At 44.9% G+C, this 27,818-nt stretch overlaps 2 protein-coding genes across 17 annotated transcripts in view; one reads left to right on the top strand and one right to left on the bottom strand.

Moving 5' to 3' along the window:
• Positions 1-2,947, top strand: part of SLC20A2 (solute carrier family 20 member 2) — a 128,826-nt gene extending 125,879 nt beyond the window's left edge. For all 8 annotated transcript variants that reach the window (XM_055296087.2, XM_055296084.2, XM_055296081.2 and 5 more), the window contains one exon: positions 1,457-2,947. In XM_055296087.2, the coding sequence (XP_055152062.2) occupies positions 1,457-1,621 (165 nt within the window). In that variant the 3' untranslated portion in view covers positions 1,622-2,947. The remainder of the gene's footprint in view (positions 1-1,456) is intronic.
• Positions 2,948-13,555: 10,608 nt separating this feature from the next.
• Positions 13,556-27,787, bottom strand: VDAC3 (voltage dependent anion channel 3). Of its 9 annotated transcripts, XM_055296093.2 has the most exons (11): positions 27,473-27,750; positions 25,533-25,572; positions 25,137-25,205; positions 24,282-24,331; positions 22,762-22,764; positions 20,577-20,729; positions 19,740-19,792; positions 17,436-17,663; positions 15,992-16,142; positions 14,529-14,586; positions 13,556-14,082 (listed from the first exon to the last, which is right to left on the bottom strand). In XM_055296093.2, the coding sequence occupies exons 3-11, from the start codon at positions 25,201-25,203 to the stop codon at positions 13,991-13,993; spliced, it is 855 nt and encodes a 284-aa protein (XP_055152068.1). In that variant the 5' UTR covers positions 25,204-25,205; positions 25,533-25,572; positions 27,473-27,750; the 3' UTR covers positions 13,556-13,990. The 9 variants fall into 9 exon arrangements, with proteins under 9 accessions (XP_055152068.1, XP_055152069.1, XP_055152071.1 ...); XM_055296094.2 differs by lacking the exon at positions 22,762-22,764 and having other exon boundaries at positions 27,473-27,787; XM_055296096.2 differs by lacking the exon at positions 22,762-22,764 and having other exon boundaries at positions 14,525-14,586.
• Positions 27,788-27,818: the final 31 nt, after the last annotated feature.

Genomic DNA, 27,818 nt, shown 5'->3' with positions numbered 1-27,818 from the left:
CCACACCTGGCTAATTTTTGTATTTTTAGTAGAGACGGGGTTTCACCATGTTGGTCAGGCTGGTCTCGAACTCCTGACCTCAGGTGATCCACCCACCTCGGCCTCCTAAAGTGCTGAGATTACAGGCATAAGCCACCACGCCCGGCCTGGTAAATCACCATTTTATAGCCATCATCATAAACATTGGATTGTGAAATCTTTAGCAGAAGGGGAAAGTGAGGTTTGATAAGATGCAGGATATTTTAATCATATTAAAATGTCTCTTCACAGATTGTGGCAAATGTCAAAAATTGGTGAATTTGGGTAAAGAGAAAACGGGAGTTCTTGGAGCTTTTCTCTAAGTTTCAAATTATTTCAAGATACATTTTAAATGTTCCCTGTTAACTACAGTCGATTTCAGGGAATTTTTTTTTTTTTTTTTTGAGACAGAGTCTTGCTCTGTCACCCAGGCTGGAGTGCAGTGGCGCAATCTCCGCTCACTGCAAGCTCCGCCTCCCGGGTTCACCCCATTCTCCTGCCTCAGCCTCCCGAATAGGTGGGACTACAGGCGCCCGCCACCATGCCCAGCTCATTTTTTGTATTTTTAGTAGAGACGGGGTTTCACCGTGTTAGCCAAGATGGTCTCCATCTGCTGACCTCGTGATCCACCCGCCTCAGCCTCCCAAAGTGCTGGGATTACAGGCATGAGCCACTGCGCCCGGCCGGGAATATTATTTTTAAAGCCAAAATCCAGCCTGGGCACAGTAGCTCACGCCTGTAATCCCAGCACTTTGGGAGGCCAAGGCAGACCGATCACTTGAGGCCAGGAGTTTGAGACCAGCCTGACCAACATGGTGAAACCCCATCTCTACTAAAAAATATGAAAATTAGCTGGATGTGGTGGCGCTTGCCTGTAATCCCAGCTACTCAGGAGGCTGAGACAGGAGAATCACTTGAACCTGGGAGACATAGCTTGCAGTGAGCTGAGATTGCACCACTGCACTCCAGCACTTTGGGAGGCCGAGGAGGGAGGGTCACTTGAGGTGAGGAGTTCGAGATCAGCCTGGCCAACATGGTGAAACCCCATCTCTACTAAAAATATGAAAATTAGCCAAGGGTAGTGGCTCGTGCCTGTAATCTCAGCTGCTCAGGAGGCTGAGGCAGGAGAATTGCTTCAACCTGGGAGATGGAGGTTGCAGTAAGCTGAGATCACACCACTGCACTCCAGCCCGTGCGACAGAGTGAGACTCTGTCTCAAAACAACTATATAAAACAGCTATATAAAGAGCTATATGCTGAAGAGAAGAATCCCCAAACAATTCTACCTAAAATCTAAGCTATTTTAAAAGCTTTAACAAATGTAGGGGACTGGGTAATGTTGTACTAGAGCTTGTTTCTGAGATTAGCCCGTGTACATTGGTTGAGTGTAGCCTTTGCGGCTCACCTTTTTTACTTTGCAATGTCTGTGCTCCCACAGGTGGGCTCGGTGGTGGCCGTGGGCTGGATCCGCTCCCGCAAGGCTGTGGACTGGCGCCTCTTTCGGAACATCTTCGTGGCCTGGTTCGTGACCGTCCCCGTGGCTGGGCTGTTCAGTGCTGCTGTCATGGCTCTTCTCATGTATGGGATCCTTCCATATGTGTGATTTGTCTTCTTCCAGCTGCAAACAGCTAAAGGGATGGTCTGGTGTTGGCGTGTGGGAGACATGTGCCCTCATGCCGCATATACACATCCTGGCTGTGCACGGCTCTCTCATGACCAGCTCTCTGCCTCCCTTCCAGGAGGCTCCATCCCACACTGTTCACCCAGGCTGCGGGGACTCACCTTCCCGAGCTAACTTAACTACTGTACATAATAATATGTATTAAACTGGTATCGTGGTGATATAATGTGGTGCAGTTACTTATATATTAAATATCTATTGTATCCATAGAATAGGCAGCGTTATTTCAAACATATTCAAATTGGGAGTGGAGATCATTGCCTATAAGTCAATATTCAATAAATCTTGTACATAACTATTTCGATGGCAAATGTTAAGCCTTTTAAAAGGAAAGCGTAGATTGGAAAATGATTTTTTTCCAAATGATGTTTTTCCCTTCTAATATACTATAAGGTAATGAGCCTCAGGACAGGCGACATGACCCTGCAGAGGTCGCGTGCTGTGGGATGACAGCGGGACGGGAGCTCACAAGTGCTTTCACTGAAGATTTGTTCATATACTGTGTATTGATTCTTGTGTAATATATCATCATTGCTTTTGTAAATACGTAAAAATGTAATTTTTTAATGGTGTGCTTCCCTTATACTTTTTTGATCAGAGAATTTTGGAAAGTACCAAAGAAGCAGGGGAATCATTGGCCAGTGTTACATTTTCACATTGTCTGTCTCCCACCCTCGCTGATCACGCCTGCCCCGGAGCAGCGTGTGGCGGTGACACCGTCACCCAGCATGCGCCACGCCGTGGCTCCCACCAGCAGTGCCGCCGCTGCCACACCCCAGATCCCGCCCACCCTGCAGTGGCCTTTCCTTGTCATCAGAGTAGAGAATGCACAGGTGTTGGTGAGGGTGAGCGGCTGAGCACTGCTTGTCAAGTCCAAGGTCAGTTTCCATCCCAATTCTCCCTGCAGCCTGAAGAACGGATCCTTGTCTCCAGTGTCAGCACAAAGGAGGGTTTTTCTGTGCTTTGACATTCTAGCAGTTCAGAGATGAGAGGGAGGGGGACTCCTGGACGCTGGATGGAGTATTTCTCTGAGGCCCACACAAAGCTGGACACCCCCAGGCTCTACTCCATCCCATTGGAGTCTCTTCTTTTTTGATAGCAGGAGGGAGGAAGTACGACTAATGTTGGAGCCTGAAACTATGGAAATGCTGCTAAAATTTTTATATCGACAAACATTTTCTTGGTACTTCATTGTGATTTTTCATTAATCAACCATATTAAATTTATAATAAAAAATGCCCCTCAGAAGTTTGCCTCTGAAGCCTTTTTCTCAATATTGACAATTTTTCTTTCAGAGTTTCCACAAAAACCAAAGCTATATAATTTGGTCCTTGTATTTTTCACATACCCTTTGTTGGTTTCCCTTATTTGACTACTGTTACGGGCTTGTACAGAAAACACAGGTGAGCAGGAAAGGGAGGCACGGCGTCCCCACCCTACATTCAGAATCCCGCAGTCAGCAGCTCATGGAGCAGTCGGTTGCCATGTTCAGGGCTGAGGACCGAGCAGGGAAGTGCAGGTCTTATCCTTTGCTCAAGCAGCCAAAAACACCCTGACTTGCAGTTTCTGGAGCCCCCAGAGGGAAACCCCTTAATCCTCTGCAGCAGTGGCAGCACAAGCCCCGACTCCCTTAGGAGCTGTGAAGGTGACAGATGAGGCAAAGTGGCAGGTGTAAAAAATGTATCTTGTGGCCGGACACGATAGCTCACGCCTGTAATCCCAGCACTTTGTGAGGCTGAGGTGGGTGGATCATGAGGTCAGGAGATGGAGACCTTCCTGGCCAACATTGTGAAATCCCGTCTCTACTAAAATACAAAAAAATTAGCCGGGCGTGGTGGCGTGCACCGGTAGTCCCAGCTACTTGGGAGGCTGAGGCAGGGGAATTGCTTGAACCCGGGAGGCGGAGGTTGCAGTGAGCCAAGATCGCGCCACTGCACGCTAGCCTGGTGACAGAGAAAGACTCCATCTCAAAAAAAAAAAAAAAAAAAAATGCATCTCCACTAAGAGCCCTGCCCTTTCTGGTGTTTAAAATGGCACCTTAAGCCCTTCATTTCCCTACTTCAAGAAAAACTGATTTACCTCCCAAATCTATGTAAGTAACAGCACCACACAATGCAGGTGAACCTTGTGCAGTCCAAGCAGTCTGCAGGATTCAGGCAGAGACGCGCTAGCCACGCCTGTCCAGGGATGAAGGCTGCCACCTGGGAGCCCCGGCCTGGCCTGGCAGGCAGGACAGCATCTTGGGGTGAGAGGGGAACAGGCCACACTCAACCATGTTGAGCATTCTCCTGACCGAGCACAGGCGCCTCAGTGGCAGTTCTGGGAGAAGCCTCGCCTACCCACACCCCTGCCCGGCCTCGCTGTCATCTGACACACAGGGCCACCTGGCCAGCCGATCCCCTGTGAGGGAGGGAAGTCACTCCACCTGGGAACCCTCCCTCTGCCAGGTGGCTCCTGTGGGTGGCTGGGGGTGCTGCCAGCCAAGGGCGGGAAAGCAGAGTGCTCAGGGAGGCAAGCGAGGTGGTTGGGAGGGTTTGGTCAGCTGAGGCTGAGCATGGACCATCTCCAAGCTGGAGGGGACGCTGGCAGAGGCTCCCTGTCTTGGGCCACCAGCCCACAGTTCTAACCAGAGAATCTTTCCTGAGTTCACCAGCTTCTTCCTCTAATAATGCAGAGTCCTCAGACAGAGGGAACCCTGGCCTGCTGCTCACTGCGATTCTTTCCATGGGATCCCTTTACTCCACCTGACAGAACTGTGGGGAGGCCTAGAGACACCTCTCTTTCCTGCTCTCTGGGCTCCTCTGAGGGGGGAAAGTCTGGATGCTGTCAGAGGAGCTTGAGTTCTGAGACAATGCTCTTTTACTTCATTATTGCTTTTCCAAAGGGAATGAACTTCTTTTTTTGTTTTGTTTTGTTTTTTGAGACAGTCTCTGTAGCCCACGCTGGAATACAATGGCATGATCTCAGCTCACTGCAACCTCTGCCTCCGGTGCTCAAGCGATTCTTGTGCCTCAGCCTCCCGAGTAGCTGGGACTACAGGCACCTGCCACGACACCCAGCTAAATTTTTTTTGTATTTTTTTGTTTTTGTTTTTTGGTTTTGTTTTCGAGACGGAGTCTCACTCTGTCGCCCAGGCTGGAGTGCAATGGCACAATTTTGGCTCACTGCAACCTCTGCCACCCAGGTTCAAGCAATTCTCCTGCCTCAGCCTCTTGAGTAGTGGGGACTACAGGTGCCTGCCACTGCACCCGGCTAAATTTTTTGTGTTTTTAGTAGAGGCGGGGTTTCACTGTCTTGGTCAGGCTGGTCTTGAACTCCTGACCTCATGATCCACCCGCCTCAGCCTCCCAAAGTGCTGGGATTACAGGTGTGAGCCACCACTTCAGGCCAGGAATGAACTTTTGAGCAAATATCTAAACACAACGGATTCATTTTCAACAAGACAATTTTTTAAATAAGCCCTCTCCACCTCGCCTTCTTAAAAGAAGCTGAATTTTTAAGCAGTAGAGATCTCAAGCTGCAGAATAAACATTTAAAATCAGCATCGTTCAGGATGACATGTAAAGATCTCTGGCCTCTGGGTTTATTTGATGACAAAGTAAGGTGGCGAAAAGGCCCTCTGTGTAGCTGGCGCAGTGAGTTTTGAGGCGTCCCAGGACGAGGCTGTTGCTGGACTGTGCTTGCCTGTGGGGGATCACACTTGCTGGTGCCTTGAAGGCTCCTGGAGTCTGGCAGAACCGGGCTCAGAGTTCAGCTCCTGCTTCACTAACCCTGGGCCACTTCCATCGCTCCTATTAGAGCCAGTTTTCTTGTGTACAAAATGGGCCAAGGGACCCTTCCCTGGGAGTGCAAGGAATCGGGGCATCGGCATGAAAAAGAGATCACCCCAGGGCCTGGCACCAAACAGGGGCTCCCCGGGCAAGCATTTGTCCCTCTCTTGTGGGTGAATCCTTTATTTTTATGGGTGATTCCCCTCAGGAGGACGGCTCTCAGGAGAGCATTAATGGGATGATGAAGAAAAGGAATAGAAAAGAGACCACAGTTAAACAAAACCACTAGAAACAAGGACGCTAGCAAATCAGTTCCCTGCATGATGGGAGACTGGGGAAACCCATAGAATGTGGTTACATAAGCGGGCAGTGGAGCTCTGCTCTTGGATTAACTGTCACCCTCTTAAATATTTTTATCCTTTATTATATTGAAAAAACAATAGGCCAGCCACAGTGGCTCACAACTGTCATCCCAACACTTTGGGAGGCCGAGGCGGGTGGATCACTTGAGGTCAGAAGTTCAAGACCAGCCTGGACAAAATGGTGAAACTACTAAAAATACAAAAAAATTAGCCAGGTGTGGTGGCGCACACCTATAACCCCAGCTACTCCGGAGGCTGAGGCAGGAGAATCGCTTGAACCCAGGAGGCAGAGGTTGCAGTGAGCCGAGATCATGCCATTGCACTCCAGCCTGGGCAACAAGAGAGAAACTCTGTCTCAAAAAAAAAAAAAAAAAAAAAGCATGACTAATATTATGAAAGAAAAAAAAAGTCACCTATATCCCATCATCCTGCCACCACCCTTCTGAAACATTTTCATTTCCCTTATTTTACTGGATCTTTGAAACACGTGGAGGTGGCCGGCCACTGCAGGCACGAAAGCCCAGAATGAGAAAAAGTTTCAGGGCCAACTCGTCCGGGGCCAGGGCAGGCCCCAGGCTTCCTGACCTTATCTGGAGTCTTCCGGTTCAGCAGCGGCCAGGCCCGTCCACAGCTGTGGTCTCCATAAAAGGGAACTGTGGGTAGGCCCGGGAGGAAGTTCCAGGAAGGAGCACTGCGAGAGGTGATTAGGAGCTTGGAAAGGAAGCCTAGGAAGAGAGGGTGAGGGCTCATTCCGCCTGTTTCTATAAAGGAAACACGAGAATTCAATATGATCTTAAGTGAAGGGTTTCAGACTCAGTGAGGATGACCATCTGCTCTCCGTGTGGCTAGAACAAAATCTACTTACACAGCAAAAGGGATTTGGGCCAGAGTAAAATGGAGAATTTCCTTGCTTTTCCCAAGACTTGCCATTTAGAGGTTAAACCTGACCCTGATTAGAGACTGCAATGAGTGGTAGGGAGTGGGGCAAGAAGGTCAAAAGTAAGAGAGACTCAAACGGCTCCAGGCAGAAAGCACGGAGGAGGAAGCTGTGGGCATCTGTTTGGCAGCAACAACAGCGGCACCTGGTGGGGTCGAGTTTAATTGCAACTATGACTATCTCTGGCCCTTTCAATTGCAGCAGTGAAGTCACCTGAGTGTTATTTATACCATAATTCAGAGTTGCAAGAAATGCTCAGAAGTGCCAGGAATGGTATGTGTTTCTTTCGTGGTCACAGGGAACTATGAGCGCCTGCTGAAGGAGAACCTCGGTCCCTAAGCAGAAATCCCCTTGCCTGGGAAGCCCGACCAGGCCCGCCTTGCCTGAGGGCTCCTGTTCAGCAAACATCATCCACCAGTACCTATCACCTGGTACGCGCCGGCCTGGCCGCTGCTGGAATGAAGACAGAGAGGCCTCCAGCGCTCATGGGCAGAAGGGAGACAGGCACGCAGCTGCACCACAACGCTTGCCGCCGAGGCTGTGTTCACTGGAGCTGGGAGAGGTCGGGAGGAATTGTCAGAGCAGAAGCGGCAATGTGGCCGAGACCCCACGTGCGAAGGGCACCCAGCGCACAGGTTCCGCCTGGGGAACGGTGACTTCTGGATGCCTGCAGAATCTCCGAGAATAGACATCTGCCAGGCAGCTTGAAATAAAGGTTTGGAGTTCAAGAGGGAGTTCTGCGATGGAGAAATGCTTCGGGAAAGGGCTTCAGGAGGCAGCCGTCCAGGAGGCAGGTGGGAGTGGCAGTTTACGGAGCAGGGCGGGTTATGAGCCCCGTCGGAAGGCGGGAAGCACACGCTCCACTCCCCTGCCCCAGGCCTGGACGCCCACCCCAGGTGGGCCGCCAGATCCCGGAGAGGGGCAGAGCTGACTGTGCCTACACTGCACGGGAATGCTGAGCCCCGTCCTTAACCTTCCTTCCACGTGACTGGACCCCATTTGGAATCCACTTGTGCTTCCTACTCCCTTTAATCCACTCCGCCAGAGGAAAGGAGTGTATTTGGTAACTACGTTGGGGAAGAAGGAACTGGGCGTGTTGGAGTCAGCCCCCCTCGGGAGGCGCCCCCGTCTCCTCCGGGCCACCCAATCTCGGCCTGCCCAGCCCGACATTGCTGGTGACTCACCCTAAGCCACAGCCTCACCAGGCCTTTCTCAGTAGGAAAAGCGACATTCATGGAGGTCTATCCAATGGCACCTGTCCTAATTTACAATTCGTTTTGTTTTTTAAGAGACAGGGTTCTCATTATGTTGCCCAGGCTGGTCTCGAATCCCTAGGCTTAAGGGCTCCTCTGGCTCCGAAAGTTTTAGGATTCCCGGCGTGAACCACCGCGCGGCCACGATTTGTTCAAAGCTGGGCGAGGCCAGTGGCGCTAGTATCCGACCACCCTTACCTGAGAGGCCGCTAGGCCACGATTAAGGGCGAGCAGGATCTGAAAACGCCCCTCGCGCTAACACACACGCCTGCACCCAGAACCGGGCTGTGGGTCACAGGGGAGGCAGCACCTGAACCCAGCACTGGCGTGGTGGGCAAGGGAAAAGGGGGCTTTGCTTTTCAAGGGTAGCCGAGGAAGCGGCATGCGGAAGGCCGGGCTTGGCGTGGGGACCCCGAGCGTTTACAGAGAACGCTCAGGGGGCCGCGCGGCTCCGGCCCCTTCCGAGCTCCCTTCCCAGCCCCCGCGCTAGAAGCTGAGGCTCAGAACGGTAACAGCGAGCCTGCGAGGACAGGCACAGGAAGCCAGACGGAACCCCAGGACAGCACCGTCCTCCTCTGTCCCTTGAGCAGACCCTCGGCATAGGACGACGGTCAGCGATGCACCGTGACATCGTCCCGGTGACTTTCGGGAAAATTGGTATGTAAAATAGGATGTGTTCCCTTAACATTCGGCTCACGCCCGTAATCCCAGCACTTTGGGAGGCCGAGGCGGGCGGATCACCCGAGGTCAGGAGTTCGAGACCAGCCTGGCCAGCATGGCGATACCCCCCCCCCCACCTCTACTAAAAATACAAAAAATAAGCTGGGCGTGGTGGCAGGCACCTGTAATCCCAGCTACTCAGGAGGCTGAGGCAGGAGAATCGCTTGAACACAGGAGGCAGAGGTTGCAGGGACCGAAATCGTGCGGCCTGGGTGACAGACTGAGACTGAGACCCCGTCTCAAAAAAAAAAGAAAGAAAAAAGAAAAGAAAAGAAAAACCCCATGCTTATTAGTCTCTTACCACAAGAAACACTCGTCCTCCTGCGTCACCCTCCATCGGGGTAGCCTCGCTAAGGGCGGCGAGCGGAAGCCAGGGCGTCTCGCCTAGGCCGGAACCGTGCTCCACGTGGGACGCCCGCCCGCCCGTGCAGCCGCTGGGCCTCCGCCTCCTCCAAACTGTAACAGTCCTAAGAGCTTTTTCCTGATTACAGAAATAATGCGAAACTTGCTTTAGAAAACTGGAAAAGAATACAGTAAATAAGGATATTTATAATTCCACCTTCCTGAGATAATGAATATTAATATTTTGGAGCATTTTCTTCTATATTTGCACTCACATTTTTAAAAATAAAATATTAATACGAACCTAGAGGCATATCCCTTTCATCCACTTCAGGCCATCAATACAAATAACTTCTGCTCAAGAAACAAAGAGGCCTCAGGGTTCCCCTGCTGCCCCTTCTTCTCTGTCCCTTACGTGCAGGTGGAACAGTCCTGCCTCTGACACAGAGCCGGGGTCCTGGGCACCTCATTCATCCCCCACACCCCAGAGGGATGCCTGCAGCCACGGTCAGCCCATGGGGCTTCCTCCACACTGGCGCTGCAGGGAAGGGCTTTCCAGTAAGACACAAGGTGAATTGGACTCATACTAAGTTACAGTTCACCCCTTCTCACCCCTTTTCCATTTGTTTTACTTTATCTCTGGTAATGGTGGTTCAACTCACAAAGATAACATCAGAGAAATAAAACTGTCATGTGGTTGGTATCATAGATGTTTTCTGACATACATGCCATCTAGTTCCTACCCAGTTACCCCTAATTTGGGTAAAGGATATTGTCTAGTTAAGATCATCTTTGGGGGGGATACCTTGCACTGACATTTTTCAAAAAGCAAATGTGTCTAGTTGTAAGACAACTCATCTGGAAATGTAGCAAGGAATCTGAACGGGCAAAGGAGAACTGTAAATAACCAGTCAACACAGTTCCATCTCACTGGCAATGGAGGGAAAGCAAAATAAAACAAGCTATCATTCTCACCCATAAAACGTAAAAACTTCAAACTTAGGCAACAGTCAAAATATTACTGAGGATGGGCCGGGCGCTGTGGCTCACGCCTGTAATCCCAGCACTTTAGGAGACTGAGGCGGGAGGATCATGAGGTCAGGAGTTCGAGAGCAGCCTGGGCAACATGTTGAAACCCCATCTCTACTAAAAATAGAAAAATTAGCCCGGCGTGGTGGCACGCGTCTATAATCCCAGCTACTCAGGAGGCTGAGGCAGAATTGCTTGAACCTGGGAGGCGGAGGTTGCAGTGAGCCAAGATCACCCCATTGCACTCCAACCTGGGTGACTGGAGCAAGACTCCATCTCAAAAAATAAATAAAAATTAAAATTTAAAAAAAAAACTGAGAATGTGGGGAAATGGACACTCAAACACCATTGGTATAAATAGAAATTGGTACAAAATTTTTGGAGGGCAAGTCTGTACTACTTAGCAAATGCATAAGCCCTACGGCTCAGCAATTTCAATTCTAGAAATCTATCCTACAGAACTACACTGTCCAATATCCAATATAGTAGCCACTGGCCACATGTTATTTAAATTTAATTAAAACTAAATTAAGCCTGGGCAACATGGTGAAACCCAATCTCTACAAAAAAAAAATACAAAAATTAGCCAAGTGTGCTGGCATGAGCCTGTAGTCCCAGCTACTCAGGAGGCTGAGATGGGAGGATCACCTGAACCTGGGGAGGTTGAGGCTGCAGTGAGCCATGATCACACCACTGCATTCCAGCCTAGGCAACACAGCAAGACTGTCTCAGAAACTTAATTTAAATTAAAATTTTAGTTCTTCAGTTCCCCTAGCTGCATTTCAAGTGCTCCATAGTCCTATGTGGCTAGTGCCTCCCACACAGGAGAGTGCAGAAACAGATTACCTTCATCACCCAGAAAGCTCTGCTGGGCAGTGCTGGCACAGGAACAGTCACAGAAATAGACAAGGGGCCGGGCGGGGTGGCACACACCTATAGTCCCAGCACTTTGGGAGGCCAAGGCAGGCAGATTCCTTGAGGTCAGGAGTTCAAGACCAGCCTGGTGTGGTGAAACCCCATCTCTACTAAAAAATTTCACATGGTGAAACCCCATCTCTACTAAAAAAATTAGCCAGGCATCATGGCAGACACCTGTAGTCCCAGCTACTCAGGAGGCTGAGGCAGGATAATTGCCTGAACCCAGGAGGCAGAGGTTGCAGAGAGCCAAGATTGTGCCACTGTACTCCGGCCTGGGAGACAGAGTGAGCCTCAATGTCGAAAAAGAGAAAGGAAAAAAAAAAAAAAAAGACAAGGACATTCAATGCAGCACTGTCTATAAAGCAAAAAACTGAATATAAGCAAAAAAGGGGAATAGTTAATGTCACATTTATACTAAAGCATGCAAATAACAAAAATATGAAGCAGACGTGAACAAACAGTATACTGCAAAACAAGATATCCATTTTTTTTTTTAGATGGAGTCTCACTCTTGTCACCCAGGCTGGAGTGCAATGGCGCAATCTCGGCTCCCTGCCACCTCTGTCTCCTGGGTTCAAGTGATTCTTATGCCTCAGCCTCCTGAGTAGCTGGGATTACAGGCACCCACGACCACGCCCAGCTAATTTTTGTATTTTTAGTAGAGATGGGGTTTCACCATGTGGCCAGACTTGTCTCGAACTTCTGACCTCAGGTGATCCACCCGCCTCGGCCTCCCAAAGTGCTGGAATTACAGGAGTGAGCCACTGCACCCAGCCAAGGTATCCATTTTAACATTTTGTATATATAAATAGATATTTACGTAATACTGAAACATATCTTCAAGGACATATCTATCAAACTGTCAGTGGCAGAAGAAACAGGAATTAGAGAGAAGAATGAGAATTTTCACTTTTATTTACTTCTAAATTTTCACTTTTATTTACTTCTAAATTGAACTGGTTTAGAAACAAATTCAAATAGCAAACTGCATTGCTGTAATTTTTAAAAAGAGATATGCAGGGAAGACCCACTCAGGAGCCCCTCTCTGCAGGAGAGAGCTTTTCTTTCCTCTTTTCTCTTGCCTATTAAACCTCCACTCTTAAACTCACTTCTTGCGTGTCCATGTCCTCGATCTCCTTGGCATGAGACAACAAACCTCGGGTATTTACCCCGGACAACAATGCCACTTCATTCTGGGGCCCCGTCCAGGACTGGAAAGTACATTCATCGGAAAGAATGTTGAAGATGGAACATCCAAATGGTGCTACAGATGGAGCCATGCATGGACACACCTTTCTTCCGAGGACCCTTAAATCAACCCCAGGAGGAGCCTTAACTGCTGTTCCCCACGATACCCCTCTTCAGCAGGAAGTAGCCAGAAAGAGTCATCATCCAACACCCCCTAACAGCAGTGAGCTACCACTCCTTACAGGGGAAATGATACCAGAGGTAGAAAGAAATTATTCAGGCAGATAGTGAGGGTAAGAGAGTCGTTGGTGAGGTTTCCTTTTCATAAAAAGCAGCCCCCAAATCATTTCTAACAAAAAGCAGCCTGAGAAAAATCAAGCTGCAAGCATAGATAAGCAAGCTGGAAGCTTGCACGGGTGCATGCCAGCAGCTGTGCCAATAGGAAAAGGCTATCTGGGGGCCAGGCATGTTCACCATGGAGGCTCCCTCTTCCTTTTTGTCATATGTACAGTAAAAAGGCAGGCAACATGGCACCAGCCAGGTAGAGACCCCATCAGCATAATAAAAGATGACGGTGGGATGGCCAGCTTCTTTGTACAAACAGCACACCTGGTCCTATCAATCTCTCAGACCCGATGTAAATCAGACACCACCTCCTCAAGCTAGCCTATAAAACCCTGTGCGTTTCATCACAAAACCGAAGACCCACTCAGGAACCCCTCTCTCTGCAAGAGACAGCTTTTCTCTTCTCTCACCTATTAAACCTCTGCTCTTAAACTCAAAAAAAAAAAAAAAAAAAAAAAAGATTTTCAAAAGGAGTTCCACTTTTAGGAAGATGATTTACCAGTGAGCCCTGAGGATATTATAGTCTGCTCATTTCTTCTCTAAACTGGCACTTCATTCCTTGGTTATCATTTTTCTACACTAGTAATCAAAAATCATGTTTCTGAAGCCCAGGAGGAGCCCCAGAAGTATCCACCCAGCTCTGGCCTCCTCCCACCGTCTCTCCTCCCCATGCTTCCCCAAATGCATTCGTCCCTCAACCGTCTTTTCACCTGCTCACATCCACACTTTCTCAGCAGCTGCACACAACTCCCAGGGTGATGCGACCCTATCACACCACAAGCACAACAGATGTGCCAATCCCCAGCACAACCATGTTCACTGCTTCCTTCCTCAGCCTGCCCTGTGAGAGCAAGAGAAGAGCAGGGGTCAGTGAAGTGAAAGGGACAGACGGCAGCCCTGACACCTTAGACACAAATCTTGCTGTGAAAGTGCTTCTTAAAACAAATCACATCAAAGGTAAGAAAACCACCACCAGCAAGTCAGATGAGCAGTTATGTTCCAAATGTGATGGGTTTATTTTATTTTACTCTGATGCAAAACCAAAGATTCCACTATAGCACAGAGATCAATATATTACAAGGTCATGAAAAAATGGTGTGGGACATGCAGGACGTGATGTACGAACTGGTGGGTCAGATCGTCTCCTCTAACATGACGCTACACTGTCGCTGAGGAACACATTTAATAACACTTCAGAACTGAACTGAAACGTGGCACAAACATGACAACTTCCAGGCATGCCTTCAAGCGTCTCCCTCAGGAGGGATTCGCAACCCCTAGACTTCAGTGTGGGGAGGATTACAATTCTTTGGAAGAATAAAAAGTTCACACTTTTGAAATTTCACAGAAGAATTTTAAGGCCAAAACATAGTGGGTTCATTTCTCTTCACTTCCAGGGACAAATCTGATGCTTTCCTCAAACCACATTAAGCTTCCAGTTCAAATCCCAAGCCAACCTTGTGACCTCCTGCACTGAAGTTCTTCCCATCGATTAAAGCTGATAAAGTCAATTTGACTCCTAGGAAGAAGAAAACACCACAATCACTTGAAACAAGTATTACAATTAGATCTGAATTTTCTAGAAACAACAGATGGAATCATTGGTGTGGATTGTCGCTGGGTATACGAGCTATAAGCAAACAGCTATTACTCAACCGGTTATTTATAACCATCTGATGTGTAATGAGGAACGTATGATCATGGCAAACTTTCTCTGAAGTTCAGGGTTAAGGGCAATGAGTGATCAACCAAACTCAAAGGCCAAAGTGACCACATTATAGTCACAAATACATACTTTTTTAATGCAAAAGTATTTGATCTGTTTTGTTTTCTGTCTGAACAACCAAATGTTACAAAATGGTCCGAATCAACTTACAGTGACTACAGGTTGTTCTGCAGGTTATTTTCATTTTTTTCTCTATCACCTTCCACCTCAACCCCTCTGTTACTAATTCCTTTACTTACCTGGTCGAAGGGTTTGAGTATAACCCAGTCCAATCAGGCTGGCATTATTTACTTTAGCCTAAGATTAAGAGATAGAATAATAACAGAAAACAGTGAATTACAGATCAGTCCAATATAACCATCACTTTGTGCATCATATTTCCAATGCTAAAAGCACCCTAGGACCAATCTAGAATTACTGATTTTTTTTTTTTTTTGAGATGAAGTTTCGTTCTTGTCACCCAGGCTAGAGTGCGATGGCACGATCTCGGCTCACTGCAACCTCCGCTTCCCGGGTCCAAGCCATTCTCCTGCCTCAGCCTCCCAAGTAGCTGGGATTACAGGCATGCGCCCCCATGCCCGGCTAATTTTGTATTTTTAGTAGAGACGGGGTTTCACCATGTTGGCCAGGCTGGTCTCAAACTCCTGACCTCAGGTGATCCCCTGCCTCAGCCTCCCAAAGTGCTGGGATTACAGGTGTGACCCACCATGCCCAGCCGTAATTACTGATCTTTTAAGAAGTCAGTAGGACTTGTAGGAGTGGAACGTACCTTGAGAATGCATGCTTCAAGGCCTCAAGCAAAATTTTTAAACACTACACAACCAAACACCCTGAATTCTCTGAGATACCAGCTGACAATCTCTCACAGTGGTTACAGCATGAACTCAGGTGACAGAAAAACAGACCTAGGTTCAATTGTGGCTCTGCCAGTTACTATGTGACCTTAGGCAAGTTAGCTGACCCTTCTAAGGCTCAGTTTTCTCATCTGTAAAACAGGGATGAGGATAACACTACTCGCCACATGGAGTGGTTGTGAGGGTTAAATGACATAATATACATAAAGCCCTTAGCACAGTACATGAAATTTAAGAGCTCAGTGTTATTTTTAATAAGAGTTACTATAGCAACAGAAATAGTCATCTAATCCCATGAATTTCCAAATAAGAAAATTCTGAGGCCAAAGTGATAAAGTGATTTGACAAAGTCAGACAACAGATATACAGGAAGAGCTAGGACTAGAAGAATCCCTATTTCCTGACTTCAAGCATAATTTTTTTTTTTTTTTTTTGAGATAGACTCTCGCTCTGTTGCCCAGCTGGAGTGCAATGGTGTGATCTTGGCTCACTGCAACCTCTGCATCTGCCGGGTTCAAGCAATTCTCCTGCTTCGGCCTCCCTAGTAGCTGGGACTACAGGTGTCACCTACCACGCCCAACTAATTTTTGTATTTTTAGTAAAGACAGGGTTTCACCATGTTGGCTAGGCTGGTCTTGAACTCCTGACCTCAGGTGAACCATGCACCTCGGCCTCCCAAAGTGCTGGGATTACAGGCGTGAGCCTGGCCACATTATATTCTTTTCACTACACAATGAGCTGGCTTATTAAAGCTAATAAAGACAAGCAAACTATGCTCATATCACAACATTCACTGAAAACTTAGATACAAACATAAGAGCAGATCCAATCTGGCAGCACATTCTTACAGAGAGAGAAGTTCTACAATCCAGCTTGTACTTAGCAGCAATGCCAAAACGGGTGTTGTTACTCCCAGCTGTCCAAGCAAGGTTTATGGATGTTTCAATCTTCTCATTCACCTTCTGGTAGATAGAACCTCCAAATTCAGTGCCATCGTTCCTGTTTTCATAGATAAGAAAACGTCATAAATATGTAGTTTGTACCATTGTTATTATGGTATGAAAACAAATTCTAAGACTATCTAAACAAGGATCCCATTTTGTAACTATAGATTTCAGCAAATTTCTAGCATAAACGACTACTAAACAAAACATGGAACTAAATCCAGCTATGCCAGTAATGACTGCTTAATTAAAACGTTAACACTTGATCCATTTACTTGGCTCCTCCACATGATGTGAGTTTCTTAAGACAATTCAATTAAGCACAAAGGCAGACACCTCGGGTAAGTATAATCTATAGGTCTCTGAGAAGTTCATAGAACTTAGAAACTTCAAAGTAGAGTTCAATAAAGATTCTGCAAAAAAATTAAAAGGTCGAGGTACAGAAATAAAACCAATTCTAGATTTCCTTTAAAACACAATCCTACAGTTAGAAAGCACCCTCCTACGATACCTAGGGTGCACTGCTCCAGAAAACCACCTTAGTTATTGCTTCCAAGCATGCCAGAGGTGAGACCTTGGGTTTTCATGGTTTTCCTGATAATACTGTTTCATCAGTTTCAGTAACTGTCTATACCACTGCTTGCCTTTGTTTTAGCCATCATAAGTAAATTAGAGCATCTAGCAGAGAGGAATCTGCAACAGTTTAAAAACACATAGTTTGCCCTTTGCTTTTTCTTCCTGGTATAGTAGCAGTGTCCAGTAGACTCAACATAAAATACTATGTAAAAGTTCCAATTCATCCCACCAACATGGTGCAGCCTACATAACTGAATCCCAGGACTCTTTCAGAGCACCTGTTACTTCTGAATGCATTAGTGGTACCTGGGTTCCAACCGAGAATACCAATACCTGAAACCTCCACAGAATTACCAGGATGTCCCAGGATGCTCAAATCAATTTGGTGGTTGTTGTTGGTGACCCAAACAGACCTGTTTCCAGATACTGTCAAGATGAGAGGGCAGCAGAGGAAGCAGTAACATCTCCAAAGGGTCATCTTACCATGAGGTAAGCCATGCTCTGGGCTCCCTCTATCCCAGTGGTTCTTCTACAGAGGCTGGAGCTTCCTAAAGTTTGGGGTGAAGGCTGAGGGGCCAGTGACCACCAGCAGCACAGCCTGCACACCACGTGCACCAGCCTCCTGGCAAGGTTTTGCTATGAGGATAGCACTGCAAAGATGGATATTCACCAAGGCATGCTAAATCTAAGTACCATCACTTCTCAGCATGCTAATGGCTACAATATTTTGGGCAACTGCACTGACACTAAGGAATAAATTATAAACACTCACACATGTGTGTGCAGCTGGAAGTCCGCAGCCTTGTAACCCAGGGCGAAATTATTCTGTGACAGTTTGGATTTGGCTGTATCAAAACTCATCTGATAACCAGCAAGCCACCCTTCGAAGGCCAACACGGCCCAGCCATAGATGGTTGGTCCAGAAAAATCTATATCAACATTACTGCCAACACTAAAACAATCCCGTTTATAGGAGGCCTTCAATTTCCCACTCTTCTTTCTGCAACAAAGAAACAAAAGCAAATGATGAAAACAACGTGAGTTTTTACTACTGTCTAGGAATTTTTAGAGTAAGATCCTGTCTCTCATCTCCCAATGTAAATATTATTTTGGTACATGCCACATATTTAGTAAAAAACGTTTCAAATGACCTAGTTCTACAAATATAATTTTGTTAGGATTAGACATGTATAGACTACTATCATCTATTACTCATTATAAGTTCAAATGATAGGATACTTCATGATTTATTTCATAAAAGCATGAACAAGTATAAGAATGAATAAGAGGCTGGGCACGGTGGCTCACACCTGTAATCCCAGCACTTTCGGAGGCCGAGGTGGGCGGATGACGAGGTCAGGAGATTGAGACCATCCTGGCCAACATGGTGAAACCCCGTCTCTACTAAAAATACAAAAATTAGCTGGGCGTGGTGGCACACGCCTGTAGTCCCAGCTACTCGCGAGGCTGAGGCAGGAGAATCACTTGAACCTGGGAGGCGGAGGTTGCAGTGAGCCAAGATCATGCCACTGTACTCCAGCCTGGTGACAGAGCGAGACTCGTCTCAAAAGAAAAAAAAAAGAAGGAATAAGATATTTCTGTGCCAAATTAATAATCTGAAGGTGTATGTATACAGACGTACAAGAAGCCAAATCTCTTTAAATGTTTCCAAATGCCAAATGCCACGAAGAATTAACCCCCAATATGCATTATTAACCTATGGAGAGAAGTGTGCTTTTTTGAAGGACAATACTGAAAAAATGAAATTAGTTCTTAATAACCCTATTTCAATCAAGCCTCTTGTAGGAATATTTGTCCTGGCCGGGCACAGTGGCTCACGCCAGTAATCCCAGCACTTTGGGAGGCCGAGCCAGGCGGAACACGAGGTCAAGACAGAAACCATCCTGGCCAACACGGTAAAACTCTGTCTCTCCTAAAAATACAAAAATTAGCTGGGCGTGGTGGTGCATGCCTGTAGTCCCAGCTATTTGGGAGGCTAGGCTGAGGCAGGAGAACTGCTTGAACCCAGGAAGCAGAGGTTGCAGTGAACTGAGATAGTGCCACTGTACTCCAGCCGGGACGACAGAGCAAGACTCCATCTCAAAAAAAAAAAGAAAGAAAAGAATATTTGTCCTAAAGATAACTGAAGTGTGTGGCAAAAAGAACACAGCTGTTGTTACCGCTGAGACAAATGTCACTTTGCATTCATCTAGCAACCTCCGTCCTTCAGATAGCATGGACCCACATTAAGCAGATAGGAAATGACACAATCCCCCTTTTTTTCACATGAGGAAATCGAGGTCAAGAAGTTGGGGGATTTACGGAGGCTAAGAAATCAAGTAGGCAGCAGAACTAATCATTATAGCATCTGAGAGCCAGAAGATCACCTGCTTAAGAAATTAACTTTTCAGCACCATAAGATAGAGTGAGGGGAAAAAAAAAAGGAATTAACTTTCTTTTTTTTTTTTTTTTTTTTTGAGACAGACTCTTGCTCTGTTGCCCAGCCTGGAGTGCATCTCACCTCACTGCAAGCTCCGCCTCCTGGGTTCATGCCAATTTCCTGCCTCAGCCTCCTGAGTAGCTGGGACTACAGGCGCCCACCACCACGCCTGGCTAATTTTTTTTATTTTTTAGTAGAGACGGGGTTTCACCATATTAGCCAGGATGGTCTCAATCTCCTGACCTCATGATCCACCTATCTCAGCCTCCGAAAGTGCTGGGATTACAGGCATAGGCCACCACACCCAGCCAAAAGGAATGAACTTTCTCAGCAGAATACCAGGTCCATCAATCTTCAGAATTGCTTAAGATTCATCTATGGTCTTTCTACTATGTGTCTCTCTGAAATATATTTATACATTTTTGTTCATCTATTCAGTTTTCAAATTGTTCATCCTGCCTTGGTGAGGAGGGATCTTCCTTTATCTGTACTACATATACAAGGTCTCCAATATTCCTTATAGCAACCTTCTAAGTTCTTCCTGCCTCTGAACTTTGCACTGTATCTCCTTATTCTAAAGCTCTCTACCCTTTCAGGCTCCAAAAACATTTCAGGAAATGGGATTTGAATAATTACCCTGTGTTCGGTACAAATATGGTATCAAGAGTCAGTTTCAACCCTTCAGCCAACTGAAAAACAAAGATTTAAAATAAATAATTAGTAATTTTCAATCATTTATCCAACTCAAGAAACCAATTCTAAAGTTTCCTCTAAGTTCTTTAACAAAAAAGTCATTCAAGAAAGCGAAATATTAAATTATGTAATAAGTGAGTTCTCCATCCTCCTGTCCCCTCACCCCAGCCTTCATCATGGTTCTCCCACCAAAAAATGGGGCAAATCCTATTTTAGCAAGTTACATAAAATACAGTTCAAAACCAAACAGAATTCCCATACAACAAAATCATCTTGATACTCTCTTGAAAGAGCGGTAATGAGATACCCTGACATTTAACAAGCAAGCTAAGTCATTCTCCTCAGCTTTGCATGTACATTATCTATACATGGTATCTATATCAAAAACAGTGCCCTGTACACAGTGGGCACTTGACAAATATCTAATAGATTTTCTCCTTGAAAACGTGAGAACATTTTAGAAAAATTTTTCTGTCAAGCCAATTTTGCAACAATTACAAAACTAAACCAAATTTCTGCAAATAGTTTGTTCTACCCAGGAGAAGCTCAGCTGTGTAACAGAGAACCAGTCAGAACAAAGATGTAATATAATAATTAGAGTACTCACAAACAAAGCCTTATTTTCTAGAAACATAAGACATCAAAAAAGGCCACATGCAGAGAAAAAATATGGCTACTAGATAGATTTTAAGATCTCTTTTGATTATATTTGGGGTAGGTTCATCATTCAATCTACAAGATAAATTGAACCTATGAATAACTTCTAATGCTTTCTCTTACCTTATTCTCCCAAGAGATTTCTGTCCCTAGAGTATTGTCTGTGTTCCATTTTTGGGTGAAGGTAAGTCCATAGTTACAGACCTTATATTTGGTTTCTAGGTTGCCTGATGCTTTCCCTGTATCAGTGTAAGCATGACCAGAAGTAGAAAATTCCTGGTAAGCAAGAAAAAATAATTACTTTAAAATTAGCTCATCAAATAGAAAATATTCACTTTGGAAAGCAGTGTTCAATGCATCAGAAACAATATCATTTACTGTTTGCCACAGTTCTACTCTAGAGCAACTTCTTTCCTCCTTTCCCCTTGCTTTTCCAGTCCCTAAATATTTTAACCAGTTCCGCCAGGAGCAGTGGCTCATGCCTGTAATCCCAGCATGTTAGGAGGCCAAGGCGAGTGGATCCCTTGAGTCCAGGAGCTCAAGACCAGCCTGCGCAACATGGCGAAACCCCATCTCTACAAAAAATACAAAAAATTAGCCGGGCATGATGGCACGCGACTGTAGTCCCAGCCTGAGGCCAGGAGGCAGAGGTTGCAGTGAGCCGAGATCATGCCACTTAACCCTAGCCTGGGCAACAGAGTGAGACAGCTCAATACCAGTTTCAGATCTTTCCATTATTCTACTTCTCTTACTGATATTTCTTGTTCCATATACTCTCTTACTAAATGGGAATCCTAAATTCTCTCCTTTAAAAAAGAAGTATCTTTACTGAAAACAAATGCCTTTACTAAAAAGACCAAAAATATTGTATTTTAAACATTTTACTTTCATGACCTAAAAAAAGATTATCAGTTCTCTGCTATATGTTTCAAACTATCAGTTAATTTCAAGGTTCTTAAAAATCCCAAAATACTGCCCTCCTCCTTTTTAATAGGGTCAACACTTTACTACTTCCTTTTAAAAACAGGTATTTTTTTTATTGTAGTAAATACATTTAACATACATTTTACCATTTTAATAATGTTTTAAGCGTACAGTGAAGTGGCATTAAGTACAGTCACACTGCTGTGAAAACTTTAATGCTTTTGTGTGCAAAACTGCAAAACTTCTGCTTAGACAATTTCAATATTTGAAAGTACTACCCATTTTTCAAAATAAAGTAGAATGCTATAATTTATCCTTCTTTCCCCCTTTCTATCCTGTCTACCTTTAAGAGTGCTTTCTATCAAACAGTTACTATGAATGAGACTCTGTCTCAAAAAAATAAAATAAAATAAAATACATCCTTTGCCCTAGTTAGTGCCCTTTAAGTCATATGACAATAAGCAATTAGAAATAGACCTCCTTCTGGGGAAAGCAGTCAGCACCTGTCACTGACAATCTATGAACTGTCAAGAAAAAACATTCTGATTGGTCCTGTTTTAGGGAGCATTTCTGAAATCCTGCCAACAGTAATGAGATGCTGCCAACCCTGACCAGTCTTTTTCACTGCCTGCAACATGAATCTTCTCCTTAACAAATACCCTGACCCCTAACTCTAGTTCTACAGGCAGATGAGACAACTGGGAAGCTATGTCCTGTTTATCAACACCACACAGAATGGTTTCAAAGAGAGTATCATGCTGCACATTTAGGGGAAGGCCTTAGTAAAAAAATGATAACATGTTAATCATGTTTAACTGTTCACATAAGTATTTTAATGCGACAAATCATTTTTCTTTTAGTAGATCCAACTATCTAGTGTTTTATTTTTTACATTTACTTTTCACAAATTTGACAAGTATAACAAATGCAAATCTTAATTTTGGTGTTAGAAAAACTTCACGCACAAAATTAAGGTAGAGGGGTAGTCTACATTTCTCCCTTGTCAGCATCAATTCTTAGTTCGAATGTCTGTCACGAATCTAAAATGCCACAGGTACAAATCTCAGAAAAAAAGGCTAGAATTGTTCTAAGTTGAGTTTCAGGCTCACGATTCACAGTTCAGTTTGTGTCTAATTTCATAATTTGGTCAAACAAGTGCAAAACACATTTACAACATGCATATAACATGCATATAGCTCTACATTAAATGCTTAGTAAGCAACAAAACAAACAAAAATGTTACTGTTAAGTAGATGGCATATGAGAAAAATATCAAGACACAAGATAAGAAATTTGGAACAATGATTGAAACTTATCCTAAATCAATACCAGAAACCAAAAGCAGCCATAAAAACAAGCATATGAATAAGTTTTTTTTTCTTACCATCTGAATGAATATTACCACACAACAGCAGCATGAAAGGGAGATAAAATTTTAGTTGATAATTTTTGCAACACAAAACTAATGAGCAAATTCTGGAACCCACACAAAATGAGAATGATTCTTCTATTTTAACAGTACTATATACATAGCGTGCCCATCTTAGTAAGGGAGGTGCATATATATTTATTTACTCTAGAGAAACCCAGGGAAAGAATGATGGTCACAAACCATGATTATACACAGTATCATTAGAATTCCACATGCCTTTGTCCTTCTAATTATACATCCAGAAATAAAATTTGCATGAGTTTGAATGGATAAATACCAAAAACGATGCAGCCAATGAGGAGAAATCAGAGTAAGGTGAATTAAAACTTAACCTACTTGCTGAGATTTAGCAATTTTTTTTTTTTTTTTGAGACGGAGTCTCGCACTGTTGCCCAGGCTGGATGGAGTGCAGTGGCGCGATCTCTGCTCACTGCAACCTCTGCCTTCTGGGTTCATGCCATTCTCCTGCCTCAGCCTCCCGAGTAGCCAGGACTACAGGCATATAGTCCAGCTAATTTTTTTGTATTTTTTAGTAGAGACGGGGTTTCACCATATTAGCCAGGGTGGTCTCGATCTCCTGACCTCGTGATCTGCCCGCCTCGGCCTCCCAAAGTGCTGGGATCACAGGCATGAGCCACCGTGCCTGGCCCTTTTTTTTAAGACAAAGTCTCACTGTCACCCAGGCTGGAATGCAATGGCTTGGTCTCGGCTCACTGCAACCTCCGCCTCCCAGGTTCAAGCGATTCTCCCGTCTCAGCCTCCTGAGTAGCTGGGACTATGCGCGTGCCACCACACCCAGCTAATTTTTATATATTTAGTAGAGATGGGGTTTCACTATGTTGGCCAGGCTGGTCTCGAACTCCTGACCTCGTGACCCGCCCACCTTGGCCTCCCAAAGTGCTGGGATTACAGGTGTGAGCCACCACGCCCAGCCAAAAGCTACTGTTAATGATACTTTGAAAATATGCCAACATAGCCTTCACTGTAGTCTTTACTTCCAATAAAAAAATACTTTATAAACATCAGTTAAAAACTGTAGAATAATGTACATGCATACGTGCAGAAATACATTTTATTTACATATTTTGTTTCAACTAATCATGAAGGGGCAGAGTAAAGTTAATTTGTTTTTGTAAAAGGGTAATAAAATTTCCATGAACCCATAATCATGGAAGTAAGGTTTTTGGTGCCCATATACATATTCATGAAAGTATAAACATATGACATGGGTCAAAAAATATATATTCTACATCTTCTGAGTGAAAGCTGTAGTATACTCTGAGAAACACAAAAGGTCTCTTCAGAAATTCAACTTGGTTGTTTAATTGGCCAAGAATGCTGTTTAGAATCTGAGAGGACAAAGCTGTGGGGAAGACGGCATGGTGCTGGTTCAAGTAACTAGACTGTCATCATTTTAAACAGATTCCTTTAAGTTAATTGTTACATCCATTAAAAATATATTAGATACTCACCACTCCACTACAAGACTTGGTTTTCAGGTCTATCTTGACCATGCCAAAGCCTATACACACACACACAAAAACACGGTAATGTACAAAATGTGACATTCACTAGTTTTTGCAACTCAGAAATTATGAAATAGCCTATAGTACCTTCTATATGAAAAATGCATAGTATTTTCATTGGGTGAGAATTCCTCAAGAAACTGAATTATAACCAAATAAATTCAGTATAATTTTCAAGCACTCAAAATCAACAAAGATATACTTTTAAAATGTAAGTTAAAGAAAAAAATAAATGAAAGGAATATGCACTATTCCAAGAATCAAAATTGCTGAAAATAGTGTGCTGCTGTATATATCGCTTAAAATATACAGTTAGCATTACTAGTTAATAAGAAAAAATCAAATATGTACAGCACAAAAATTTAAGTTAAATTTTAAAACCTAAAAAATGTTTATTTAGGATCAGAATATACATTACTCCAAAGAAGTCAAAAGTTATGTTGTCACTTTCATAAAAACAATGCCATTGCTTGGAGGGAGGAAAATTTCTACCCCCTACTTTAATTGTCCCCAGGGCTAGACAAAGAGACATAAATGTTATATATATTATTCTACATTACAGATAACATTAAACATGGACATGTATATGCATCTGTATATGTATATAATTGCTTTTAACGCTTGTAAGGGGTTCTGCCTCTACAGAATGAAGTCTAATAGTCTGTTAATAGTTATCCCCTTAAATCTTGTGAAGTGGAATAATGCCGACTTACCCTTATTTTACTAACACAGTATTTACACACAGTAGGCATTCAACACTAACGTTTACCCCAAATTGGAAAGTTACAATAGCATACTTACCATACCCTTTGTTGAAGACATCCTTAGCAGCCTTTCCTAGGTCACAGTAAGTTGGTGTGTTACACATATCTTATAAAGAAAAACAGGGCAAAGGAATAAAAATAACCATTTAGTATTTATTCACCCACAGTTCTTCTGCTGTTTCATCCTGTGAGAAGGGGTATACAGTTTTCTCTTCCTGTGTATCATTAATGCTTTAATGCAATCAAAGGTATGAGACAGCAATCTGCTCCTTAAAAAATAGACCTTTCCAGAATACTGAGAATAAAACAGCTTTCCCGTGAGATTCAGAGGTTATCTTTCTGATTGCATTTCAAAGAAAAGTAAGTTCTTACAGGATGAAAAAGATGCTATATGTTAAACTGGACTTCTTTTAAAAATATATGCAAAATTTACCTTAGAAAAATCTCCCTCAGGCTTTTATGAAACCAAAGACCTGTATAAGACAACAATGGAAATTTTTAAAGAAACTGTTAAAAGATGCAATCAAAATCCTCAAGGTTAACATTTTTCTCCTCTGAAATTCAGTTCTTAAAATAAGAATTTACCATACGAATTGACGTGTATTCATCTAGAATATATCTTCTCTCAAAGCTCTACTTAAAGTGCTATAATTTTACCCATTAACCAGAAATATGACAGATTCTACCTGCAGCAACCTGCTTACCAAAAGTTAGTGTAAAGTCTGAAGTTAAAGCCTTCAAAAACCTCAGGTGCCTTGATTTTTCATCTTGCCTACTAAAAATTTGCCCAGCTTTGCTACTGGTAATATGACCCTCACATCAAATTCTCAGAGCTATCAACACTGCTGATTATCTCATTCCTTTGCCCTCTTTGTATCATGGGAAATCTTCCTGCAGCAGGTTCTTCTGTATTCCTCTTGCAGACTCAAAAGCTATGTCTAACCAATTACAGAGCCACCTCTAGCAGTGCCATTAGCCTCTATGTCAGAAAAATCCAGAGTATCAGCTAGCCCTTGCAATTGCTACGCCTGAATGATCTACACACTTAAGCTCATATTTATTTATATATAGCCCAGCTCTTAATCTAGACTTCTGCTAAGCTTCTGCCTACCCCATCATACCAAACATATACATATGATGCACTTAAATGGGAATGCATTTAAGTTTTGTTCCTTAACATAAACCTGTCAAATATGACAGACACTATGATATAAAGAGACTAGTATAAAAAACTAAAAAGAAAAAAAATTAAAGAGGAAACGGTAGTATAAATGTACGGACTCATTCCATAGTAAAACTTTGCTCTAAGCTACAAGTTTTCATAATTCACTTACAGAACGATTATTTTACAATTCAATCCCTTGTACTAAAGTGATCAATTCTAGGCTTTTTATATTATCCCAATTGCAATTTGCTATTACTCTTTATGACTGCAACTGATGTTGATATTTGTTGAAATTTTGCCAGAAGTCTGTAATTTGGGAGGTAAGTATAGAAATGCTGGCAGTATATATTGAAATAGAAATGTTAAAGCTTTACAGTCTGGTTTTTCACACTGCCGAGAAAAGATACACTTAAATGTTTAGAAGCACCATATATACATCTAGGGACTATTTACAATATTTCATCATTTTGTTTTGTTATTTTTCAAAACCAGTACCAGATACTACGCAAAAGTCACATACTAACTGACCTCAATTCTGCCTAGTTCAAGCTGACTTTTTCAGGCCTATAACTCTGATGGGAAATGCACTGCTAGTATGATCAAGCAAAAATCGAGAACAACAGAAACTTCACGTTCCTCGAGAGTAAGGCTACAACCATACGTCTCCACCAGCTCTACAGAATGCACCTGCCCATAGATGTGCACACTGCACAGAGGCTGCAGGAGACGCAGACGGGGAAAGGCGTTAGCCGGGTGCTACTGCTTTACAAAGCCACTAACTTGACGGCCAGTACAGAGCCCGTTTCGTTCCTCGCTTCTCCGTTTTGAATTGCACGCAGGGCACCCTCCCTCGGCCGTAAGGAGGGGGCAGGTGCGGACGGGGGACGGGTGTGGGGTTCGAGGATCCAACTTCCCTAGAACCGATCTCCTTTCTAGCCGACCCCTGGGAGGAAAGTGCGGTCCACACGCCGGCGGGACAGGTCGCGGCCCGCGCCCGGAGGCCACTTGCCCCGCCGTGCTGCGGCTCCATCGCCTGAAGTGGCCCGGGCGGGTCCCGGCAGGAGCGAGCGGCCCCGGCCCCCCGCGCCCCGGTAGCCTGCTCCCTGCCCACAGAGCCTCCGTTAGGCCTGCCTCCCGCCTGGCGCTCTGCTCGGCCGCGGCCCACCGCTCTCCGGGCCTGGAGCCCGCGCGGCCTCAGCTCTCCTCACCTCCACCCCGAGGGCCTCTCTCCGCTCCGCCAGGGCAACGCTGAAGGTCTTCAAACCAACGCCGTCCGCGCCTGCGCAGCCTCGCACCCCCAGCCGCGCCTGCGCGCCGCGCGTCCCCGAGAGCGCCTGTGCGCCGGCGTGTTGCGCCACGGTCGCGCGCTTCGGAGCAAGGCGCGGAGACGAACAGTCGGGCCGAGCCAGCACCACCAACTGTCCGGCTCCGCAGCGCGCGTGCACAGGAGGGCTTGGTGTGCACAGTGGGGTTGACTGGGGGACCCAAGAGGCCGGGGACCGCACCTGTGCCCTCGAGGGGATTCATTCTCGCGAGAATGCGCGAGGTTGCTAG

This window comes from Symphalangus syndactylus, chromosome 10 (assembly GCF_028878055.3).
Source record: "Symphalangus syndactylus isolate Jambi chromosome 10, NHGRI_mSymSyn1-v2.1_pri, whole genome shotgun sequence".
Taxonomy (NCBI): domain Eukaryota; kingdom Metazoa; phylum Chordata; class Mammalia; order Primates; family Hylobatidae; genus Symphalangus; species Symphalangus syndactylus.
The sequence above is the reverse complement of the archived record's forward strand: the minus strand, read 5'-3'. Positions and strand labels throughout refer to the sequence as shown.

Bases quoted from the DNA above. Each gene is read 5' to 3' on its own strand.
- VDAC3 (XM_055296093.2), bottom strand. From the start codon at position 25,203: ATGTGTAACACACCAACTTACTGTGACCTAGGAAAGGCTGCTAAGGAT. The intron at 19,793-20,576 runs GTAAGAGAAAGC...TTTGTTTTTCAG, and splicing joins AAATCTCTTGGGAGAATAAG to TTGGCTGAAGGGTTGAAACT. The intron at 14,587-15,991 runs GTAAGAATGTGC...TCTTAATCTTAG, and splicing joins ATTGTAGAACTTCTCTCTCT to GCTAAAGTAAATAATGCCAG.